Source organism: Frankliniella occidentalis, unplaced genomic scaffold (assembly GCF_000697945.3).
Source record: "Frankliniella occidentalis isolate FOCC.00 unplaced genomic scaffold, Focc_3.1 Scaffold173, whole genome shotgun sequence".
Classification (NCBI taxonomy): Eukaryota; Metazoa; Arthropoda; class Insecta; order Thysanoptera; family Thripidae; genus Frankliniella; species Frankliniella occidentalis.
The window spans coordinates 284,658-295,417 of record NW_026267299.1 but is presented as its reverse complement, the minus strand read 5'-3'; the positions used below and the strand labels follow the sequence as shown (position 1 = coordinate 295,417).

The 10,760-nt window shown below is 44.9% G+C and overlaps 1 protein-coding gene across 1 annotated transcript in view; it reads right to left on the bottom strand.

Moving 5' to 3' along the window:
* Positions 1-3,808: 3,808 nt before the first annotated feature.
* LOC113209944 (uncharacterized) overlaps positions 3,809-10,760 on the bottom strand; it is an 11,355-nt gene continuing 4,403 nt past the window's right edge. Inside the window, exons 2-6 of the mRNA XM_026427717.2 lie at positions 8,913-9,010; positions 8,091-8,179; positions 5,786-6,041; positions 4,753-4,899; positions 3,809-4,172 (exon numbers count right to left, since the gene is read on the bottom strand). Coding sequence (XP_026283502.1) covers positions 4,014-4,172; positions 4,753-4,899; positions 5,786-6,041; positions 8,091-8,179; positions 8,913-9,010 — 749 coding nt within the window. The 3' untranslated portion in view covers positions 3,809-4,013. The remainder of the gene's footprint in view (positions 4,173-4,752; positions 4,900-5,785; positions 6,042-8,090; positions 8,180-8,912; positions 9,011-10,760) is intronic.

The following is a 10,760-nucleotide window of genomic DNA, read 5'->3' as shown; positions in this document are numbered from 1 at the left end:
TCTTTAAAAACACGCTAAACTGAACCTACGAAGTTACTATGCGTCAGAGCCCTATCTTATGTAGGCTCGTTCGAACGGAAATTTCCCAAGGAATCTGATGGGCTCATCAAAAATAAAATCAAAAAGCTCACTTCGTAAATATTCCACGAAAACAAGTTGTAGCAACAGCATGCATCTCAATGCATGCATGAAATACAGCATGCATCCCAGTGCATGCGTTAAATACAGTGTGCATACCATGCATGCTTTATATAACGCATGCAATGCATGCTGTTGGGTTTTCAGAGAGCCCATATGGATGGACTTTCGCTGTTTTGATCTGCAAATGAATGGACTTTCGTTGTTTTGGTTTGCTCACATGAGGACATTCGTTTGTTTGCTAAACTATGCACATTCACTGTTTTACACTGCTCTCATATTGACTTTCGTTGTTTTTGCCGTAAGCAAGTGCCATTAGAGTCTCTCTTATTAACTTTTACAAAAATATATTGATGTCATCTGTTTGCTGATAATTTTTGTTTCCTGTGTGCCAAGCAGATTTGGTTACCACTAGGACTCTTCAATCAGGAATGTTTTAAGTTTCTCCTGTAAAATTAGGATTGGTGGACTTAAGCGCTTTTGTTGGCTCATCAGTGATTTTCGTCTCTGCTTGCATCCTCCTCCCTTGACACTTAATCCTTATAACATCGCTTTTCAAACAGCATTGACTTACCCAGCATTTGTCAGTGATAGTTGCATTTATACCCGTCACATTTCCGGATATATATTGTAATTCATTTGGTTTGTGTGGGTTAAAGTGCGTAGTTTGAAGGTTCCATTTCCACGGTAATCGTGGGGCAGTTGGATCACACGAGTAAAAACGGTCGGTCCAGGCTATCCATGGACCCTAAACGAAGAAATTGTAGATATCACCGAAGAAAAACATTTACCCGAAATAGGTCGTTGAGATAGTTAAAAATTGTGCACAACCAACAACCACTGTAAATTGCCCACTACTAACAGTATGCGAGTAAGTATTCGGGAGATAACTTCCTGGACAAAACAGATTCGCTCAGAGCGCGCTCCCTATAATAGTCTGAGCATCCAAAGCGGATCCGCTTCTGGGCCGATTTTGAGTATTTTATGCGACGAAGACCCTTGTGAGATTCAGCTGACACGAATTTTTTTTCCCACTATTTGGACCAACTCCTATTTCTTTCTTACCCTCTGAGACCCACTCAGGGGTGGTTGCCAGGATCTGCACCAACCGTTTCGTTGTCCAGAAGTGACAACAATAATACCCTGAACATTTCAGACCTCTAGCTCACGTCCTTCTTGGGGGACGGACAGACGGACAGACAGACAGACACAGAGGCGATGGCATAAGCCCGCTTATATAGCTTTTAAGCAAAAGAGCGGGCTAAAAAGACACATCGAGTTCGAAGATGAGCATTCTAGTTAAAAAATTGACTTTTTAAAAATTGAATAACACAGGTCGCAAAATATTTTTTTTTTTCAAACATTGTTTTATGGGTTCCTCAGGGGTAACTCGTAAAAGTAGATGCGTTGGGCGAAAATTTCGTTTTGCTCTATCTCTACCGTTTGGGTGCTAGTAAGCATTTCATGACGAAAGTAAGGTGAAAATGACCAAATTATCTATTAAATCGCAAAAAAGGCTTGAAATCGATAAATTGTACCGGAAGTAATACTTTACCTACACATCTGGCGTTGAACTACGCCCTCCTTTGCGCGCAAGGGTCTCTTGATAATCTACTATCACTAAAACATTTATTTTTCATACCAATCTGTCAAAATCAGACTTTTTAATGAATATGTTTATCAAATATCAGAAGTTTCATTTCAAATTCGGGGGCCGAAAGGCCCAATTTCCGTATTCACTCCTGTTAACTGGTCTCGGGTGTCAGCGCCGCAGGCCTAGCTATATGTGCGCCAGGCGCGTCGCAGCGTTACAGTGTATCGTGGGATATCGCGAAGCTTATTACGCGAGACGTGGTCTGGCGGACATAAAGCTAGTCTACTGCTGTGACGACAATCGTACGACAGTTCTGTGCTACTAGGGATTCTACGTGAGGCGCCCCCTCTTCCCTCGCTACATTTGGTAAGTATATTGCTTTATCCACCTGCCCGGACACCAGCACTCTGTTAACTGGACTTGGACGCCCCGCCACGACCTCGCGCCACGAGGGGAGGTAAGTGTGCTCCAGAACTCCTCTAACGAAGACGAGCCGGAGCTACTTCACCCAGGGGTTCTACTACTATGATGAGCCAGCTCGTCAACAGGGGCCCCGGACGAATCGGAGCAAATCTTCCGTGCCCGCGGCTGGTGTGACCATCGGACTCAGGTTGGTTTGTCTGCTCCATGCTGCATCTGCATGCTCGCCTCATCGCCTGCCCTTCTCTGTCTGATCTCTCCTACGCCGCCCTACCGGCGCCCTTCCCATCTATATCGGTCTGTCATACCCATACACTCATGTCACCCACCTCTGATTAACAACATACTGCACGTAATGGCTTTGCCAAGGCCCTTGTCCGATGCGCGTTAGGCACCTCGGTATCTGTCCCGCGAAATGAGCGACTTCCGACATTTCATAAGGGGGGGGGGTCGAGTTACCACTTCCTTTCTAGGTTTGACACAAGGGTTCCCTCCGTGAGCAAGCAAGTGGAAGAGCGGGCCTAATTTGTTAACCGCTCTGTATCCAATAAGCAACTACAAAACTGCGAAAACTTGCCGCATAGGAGTTGATGGGTTTGCCGCTGCTGACCCGATGGGTCACAAGTGCAACAGCCAGGAAAAAATAGATCATGTCACAAGAGAGCGGTCATCAGAATGCAAGCTCGTTGAGCAGTTATACACGGAATAATCGCTACCAGTTTAGTAGAGCGTGTCAGGAAACACAGGTCTGATGTAGCTCATGCCGTGCCCCTCGACATCATGGCCTTGCCTCGTTGCGTCGTCTCTCGCCCGCTCGGCGCAGTTCGGTGGATAATTGCATGATATGCGACATAATTGGTGCCGTGTCAGCTTTAGGTCGAGCAGATTGGGAGCAATGGGTACGATTGCTCGAAGAGTGTCAGGTGATCCGCAGGGTTGCTCGTTTATATGGCCACACTGTATTCTTTAAGTTCGTGGTGCCTCTTTGAGCGTATTGTCTTAATGCATTATGTACCAGTCGCTCGTCCCTAACTCAAAGCAAGCACGGCGCAGCACCTCTAGATAAACCAAGTGTCTTTGCAAGCGACGCTCGAGAAACCAAGTATCGTTGCGCGACTCTAGTGAAACCACGTATCTCCAGTTTTGGGTGATTTTTGAAACCTATACCATTCGATATAGAAAATTTCCCTCTATTTAAATATATAGTTCCTGAAAATTCGTCAAAAAATGCGTTACGTGGTTTCACTAGAGTCTCGCAACGATACTTGGTTTCTCGAGCGCAACGCAACGGTACTTGGTTTCTCGAGCGTCGCGCAAAGATACTTGGTTTCTCTAGAGGCGCTGCGCCGTGCGTGCTTTGAATTAGGGACGAGCGCAGTGTTGAAAATTGAGTTAGGCGCGCAAAAATAGGTTTGGTTTAGGCGTAAAAAAGAGACCTTTTTTTTAAAAAAAAAATGGGTAGGGTTAGGCGCCAAAAATATCCCTTTTGAAAAAATTAGATTTAAGTTAGGCGCCAAAAAAAATACCCTTTTGAAAAATTTAGGTTAGGTTAGCAACCCCGAAAAAATGGCGGACCGCAACAATGGGGTATTCATACTACTCCTGGTAGAAACTACCCTAAAGGGTTCATTTAATAAAAAAAACATTTAGGCGTGGTTAGCGAATGTTCTGATGTATGTTTAATATTTTGTCAAATTAACGCGCTAATTCAACATTGTCTCAATCTTCTTTTAAAAATAGGATAAAAAAGACAAATAAAAACAAAATTGCGCTGGTCACAAAATTAGCAAAAGTAAGTAAATGCTTTAGTTTGTTGCTGCTCTTTCTTGCTTTTATTACATACTCTGTTCAGCACACCTTTTCACATACTTTGCATGGAGTTGTCGATGAACTTGCGTACTTCAGCGTTGGCAAGGTTAGTATAAACCCCCGGGAAGAGCCAGTTGGCACAGCCGTTCCCAAAGGACACGATTCCAACCTGCCTGCCGTTTTCATCCACAGCGGGGCCGCCAGAATCCCCCTTGAACAGAGTGAAAAACATTCTGTAGAAAACCTGCATGAGATGCAGTTAAGATAAATACAGAGGTTTGTGATCGGTCGTGATCAGTCTTTGACCGTGGATAAAATGTTTCATCAGTTGGATTTTGGTCGCGCGAAGTACATGCACCTTTGAAACGTAAGGAAAATTCGATGGTCTAAGATATAGCATATATATAGATATACAAGATATAGAAGATATGTATCTTGAGCCTCGGATATTTCCTGACGCTTCAAACAAGCACGTGCGTCGCGCGGCCAAAGTGCAACTGAGCCTTTCTTAGCAGTCTCCCGCCAGCCACACCGTTTTCGTTTTTCAGTTGCGGTCGCTCGGCCAAGCCTTTCACGCATAAAGGCAGAAAGATATCAGGAGGCTGAAGGGGGGTGGGGGGGGGGGGGGCTCTCAGAGTCGCGCCAGCAGTGAAGGGCTGAACCATACGGCGCGACTCTGAGAGGGGACACTGCACAACATCTTTATTATTCCATTACATTAATGAAAATTAAATTGGCGAGATTTCGTGAAAACAGAAAAAAATTAATTGGAAAAACAAATAATGGCATACCTGGCAGGTGTCTTTGCCCTGTGCGGCAGCGCAAAACATTGCGTCGGTAATTTTGGCCATCAAAACGTAAGATAACGAGCAGGTCCATCGGCGCACCGTCTGCACCTTAGTAGTGCGCAGGCCCAGCGGAGGTGTCTTATTGCCCTCCTGCAAGAAAACACTGAGGTAGAAATGCGCCAGACCACAGACTTCGGGCTTCGCGATGTCTCACGAACTGTAACGCTGCGACGCCCCTGGCATACATCTAGCTTCCTGCGGCGCTGAGACCCGAGTCAAAACTCGAAAACTGTAAGACTTTTTCACCTGCAGTTTGGCAACAATGCAAATCTCTATAGTACAATTGTACAAATTTTCAATAAAATTATTCTTGCGGCGTTGCCACGTTTTGGGCAAAAAGATCTATTGGTAGTTATACGGGACTACCTACGACGTGGCCCCAAGTACGCACAACAAGTTTTTCATGTTTTTTTGACTAATGGAGGTCTGTTGACTCTAAACGACGTGGTAATCTTACTCTTAATGTATGGTTTCGGCGAAGTAATTTTCCATGTACATTTTTGGGTTGCGACCTCTTTCTACGGACTTCAGATGAAAGCTTACAAGACCCTTTCTATCTTCTAGTGCCTAATCGGTGAGAGATAAGCCAAAACAGACAAAATTTTGGTTCGAGAGGTTCATCTGTGTCGCATTACTTCATAGAAAGCCTGAAAAATATTTTCTGAATTTACATTATTTGGAGCCTGGGGTTCACTGCTAAACATTCTGTTCTTTAAAGCACAGAAAATCACATAAAAATTCATAACAGACGTGTACGGATTGCAGGTTGAGAATTCCAAGCAGAGCGCACTGCTCTCCAAGCAGGAGCAGGCGTTCACCCCTCTACAAGCCGTTTGACCAGTTTCAAGGCAAACGCCCTATTATTTCGTTTTGAAATTGCCAAATTTTTTTGGAGTGCGAATTCTTTGCTTCGATATCCAAGCACCTACTTTTGCCATGTGCGCTCTGACCTCTCCTGCCGAGTTGGCCGACTAACCTGCACTACGCCCCAGCCACTGAGTGTTATGGTGCTGCCCACTCCCGGCTCCGCGCCCACCGCCACCAGCTGCACCGGCTGCACCGCCGGGCCCAGGACCAGCGGCGTCTCGAGCTTGATGAGCCCCACGTCGTACCGCAGATTCTTCATGGTGAAGCGGGAGTCGTACAGGACCTTTTTGGCGTGCGGGTATTGCCCACCCGACGTACGGAGAGTGGAACCAGCACGAACGCGGACATGCCAGTCACTCTGGACGCTGTGGGGAGCAAATCGTTCTTAAGCAGAGTCGGAGTTCAGCTGTCAGTTTTCCGTAAGTTGGGGAAAAAAGTAAGTGGCAAAAGTGCAACTTAAGTGGCAATGAAGTGTCACTTGGTTACCCACTTGCTAAAGTGGCATTTAACTAGATTTTGACATTGTTAGTGGCAAGGTGGTGAAGCGCCAAGGAGGAGGTGGAGTGCCACGGAGGAGGCAAAGTGGCACTGGAGTGGCATCCAGTCTCTATATGTTTCGCAGTTATGTCTTGTTGCACCAAACACCCTCAAGGGGAGTCTCCAGCTCAAAAATTGAAGGGGTGAGGGCTGACCGTCCTACCCCCGTATTACGCCCTCCCGGCAGCCTCATATGGCTAGAAGAGCGTGGCGGATCATCAGCGAGAACGAAGAGCACCGCACTAGGTTGCCACCCTGCCACTTTGGCTCTTTATGGCCGCTTCAACTTTTGGATTCGACTTAAATTCGGAAAATTCTTGATTGCCACGTACTACTCCGCCACTTTCCTCTTTCCTTGCCACCTAGCCACCTGCGAATACCACTGTACACTTAGCCACTTATTTACAGCCTTGGTTGCTTAACACCACTTAACTTCCACTTCAGGTGCTCTTTGGCACTTACTTTTCTTCCAGGGAAGGAGTCCTGAAATGTTTCTCAGTAACCGGAGTTCAGCTTGAAACGAATTTCATGTGTTTCAAGGATCTTTACCACTTCAAATTACTTTAAAACGGAAAATCAACGTCCTCTGGGAATTTGCATCACTAAAAATTTCTAACAGTAGCATGATAATGATTAGATACCATTGTGCATCTTGCAAATGACACACTTTAAAAAAAACACCAAAATCTGTAATTTGGAGATGCATTTTTTTCAGCATCTGTGATGGACCGTTGCGACGGCAATTTGGCAACAGCGCAAAGTTTTGCTTCAAATCTAATCTGGGCATGTTTCTGAAAAAAAAAAAACAAAAACAAAACACTCGGACATAGTGAATGATTCGAATGGTGATGAGTAATTTTGTTGACAATCACTCTAAATCCTCCAAATCGAGCAGAGAAAATCCGCTTTGCGGCGCAACGGTCGAATACTTAAAATTGTATTCTTTCGGACAAAAACAAATCTTTAATACGGATAGAGAAATTTGTATTCATCGACACAGAAAGATATACGTTGGTGTGCAAAGTTGTACCTTACCTAACCGAGATTCGAACCCCGAACCCCTGGGCTGGGATTCGACGCCGAAGCCCACGCGGCTAAGGCGATACTACCAGCGAGCGGTCATTTTCGACCCGGTGTCATTCTTCCCCATGTACTGGCGTGCGTCTTTGCCTGACGCTTAGCTATTAGGCTATCAAACGGGATTTAAATGATACTTTGGAAATAATTTTTTATCGTAGATGGCGCTAAGAGTCAGTCTAACAGCAACTCAAATCGTGTTTAAATTGAACATTAAAAAGGTAAAGTTTTCAACGCACATACAAACTTCTGTTTCCATCTTACAGAAATTGGTATCCCGTTTTCAGATATTTGTAATCAGATTTAGAGAAAATTATAGAATTAGTATAAATTTTTAAATTAATTAGAAATTTTGCATTTACAAATTTTTATAAACTAATACAAGATTTTGTATCACCGATGCAAATCGCTGTATCACAGAGCCCGGATACAGAAAACTAACGAGTTTTATACAGAAATCTGTAATTTTATCTTAGAAAGCAGGTTTGCACTTATCTTCGTCGTTAATGAAACAAAGACTTACAAATCTTTGTAAAATTTACCGGAAAACACTTAAACGGTTTGACAATGTAGATTTTAAAAAGCTAGCTATGCGACTTGCAAGTCATCGACGTAAATTTGCTATATTATTTGTAATGTTAACAATAAGTAACTATAAGCTTGTAAATTAACAAAGATATTCCAGTGAGGATGCAAATTTGTCATTTTCAAGATTTAGAATTGCATCTTATTGAGATGTGGAAGTTGTACTGGTTCTGAAAAGCTCCGATAAAATAAGTTATAATAATAAACGTCCTTACTAGTAGAGGCAATGGGCAGCTGTCAAGACAAAATTTTCATTTAAAATCGAACCACCGCACTTGAAGGAATCGACGTATGTTAAAGCCACCTGGAACGGATAAGATAAATTAGTATCAAATACTTCGGTACCCCTTATCTAAAGTCACTCACCACCGCTGCGGCTGGGGACCGCTTAGCGCGTTTGGTGCTCCCGACAACCCGCATAGAAGGCTCTGGATAAACGCTGTAGCGCGCTGAAGTCGCCTTTCCACAGAAAATGCAATATTGGTATCGTTGGAAAGAGGCGGAAATTCTCTTTGGAATGATACTAATTTTACAATTTCGGCTAAAAAGCGACTCAAGCGGTTATCAAGAGCCAGCCTCCTATATGGGGTAAGCGTTTGTCGGGAACGCCTAACGCTGTAAGCGGTTGTCCCCAGCAGCCGCGGTGGTCCGGCGGCAGAGGTGAGCATCGGGCGGTCCGCCGTCCCGGTGAGGTCGGCCGCCAGTCCCGGTAAGAACAGGCATAGTTCCGAAAACGACAGGTGTGAGTGAGACGCTCGCACCGGCCAAAGCTCCGTCTCTCTCGGAACCTTGCCGGTTCTTACCGAGACTGGCGGGCGACCGTACCGGGACGGCGGACCACCCGATGCTCACCTCTGTCCGGCGGTGAGTGACTTCAGATAGGGGTGACTTGGTGAGGATCAGTTGAACAGTTAGAATATAATCCATCAATCCATCTAAATGTAACGCTTGCATAATTTTTTTTAGTGAGAGATTTGATTTGAGTGCGTATGTGAATTTTAGGCAGAAGTCGCTTCTGTGGCCATTCTGAAACTTACCTGGTATGGAAATGATTCTATTTTCGCGTCATCTCCACCAATAATGCCTAGATTCGCATCCTTTGTTTGTAGTGCCAGTCGGCTAGGTAGGGTATATCCTGAAACGCAAGCGTCTTTTTCATTTCAACAGGAAAATATTTCGATTGCTGCGCGAGTGCACTTTCGGTTCAAGCAAACCTTGCGCACTCTGTGCCTGCGCACCCACGATATTTAGGTATGTGACACAATGCACATTGGATTGTTACAAGACAATGTTTGAATAACGGAGCGTGTTTGCAGCAGGGGCATGCAGCGGCCGGGTGAGCGGCTGAAGCGATGCTCGGCCGGGCGCGGCAGTCCACCTGAGCGCATGGGACCTGCGCGGCTGGCGTCAAAGGCTTCAGATGGTCATTTTTCCGATGTTTCGTGTCTAACAATACAAACCAGTGCATCCAGTACACCCCATCGGCTCTTCCTCTACCTCTCAGTACTGAAATTTAGTCCCGAAGTCGACATTAAGAAGTATTAGCAAAAGAGCGATTTGAGGTTCAGTCTGCACCACAGCACGGCTGACTTTGTCCAGTTAATGTGAGAAAACTACCCCATTTACCGGAAAAACTCGCATACCCGTGAAAACCACCCCGTATTCGCCGACGTGTACAGCTATCTGGACACGTTCCCAATACAAGTGGCCGAATAGATTCACCAACACGAATTGTACAACACAGATGGTATGTGGACCAGGATGTACCGCGTAGATGTGTATGTCTAAGAATACGGACGGACGAAATTTTGGCCCTAGGGTTCCATTTTCACTAGTTACTTCTAAGAAAACCGTTACAAAATATTTAAAATTAAGGGATATTTTCGAAGTGCTTTCAAAATAGCCCGTCCTTGGCACTTTTTAGCCCGCCCTTCTGCTTTGAAAAAGCTATCCAGCGGGCTTATGCAAACGACCTCGTGTGTGTCTGTGTGTCTGTCTGTTCCACTAGAAGGAGATGTGCTAGAGACTTGAAATTTTTAGGGTATCATAAGGTCCACTCCTAGAGAACGAAACGCCTACGGCAAATCCTGGCAACCACCCCTAAGGGTGTGATTGAGGGTATCCAAGGTTCAAAAATTCTCCCAAAAAGTATTTTTTTTATGTTCTCCGAAGGGGTAACTGTCAAAGTAGAGTCCTTGGCGAAAATTTCGTCTGTTTCGCTCTATTCTTAACCGTTTAGGCGCTAGAGGGTCTTTTTTGACGAAAATAAGCTAAAAATTGCCATGGTGAACAATAAGTTGTAGAAAAAGGCCTTAAAACCGCAAAATAGAAGGGAAACTCTCCCCCCACCCCCAAAAACCTTTTTTTTTCCAAGCAGAAGGGTGGGTTGTAGTCGCGGTGCTTCACCGTTACATCCCTTTCTCGAGTCTGTGGGGAAAACTCAATGACGACGGGTTTAAGCGGGCCTTCGGCCCGCTACATCATCCGATCCTGTTCTCCAGCAAATCGGACAGAAATGGTCGGGCCGCAGGCCCGACCATCGCCGCCGGCAGGCCAAGCAGGCCCGGCCCCTGCTGAACGGAGTTGCCGGTGGAGCGAAGCGGAGCTGGCAACTTCGTTTGGCGGTAGGGCGGGCCTACTTGTTTAAAGCTACACTGTAAAAAATAGTCGTAACTTTACAGTAAAAAATTCCCTAAAGGAATTTTGTAATATGGTTTACTTTTGTAACTGTCTGAAACTTCAATACTGTACTTCGACGGTTACAAAATTGTCTTAAAATTCTTGAAGATGAGTTTTGTGTGAGTTCAGAGCGTATTAAAAACTGGTATTTTTCGTAAGTTTCTGAGAATTGTTGTAAATTTACGAGAAATCTCGTATATTAATAA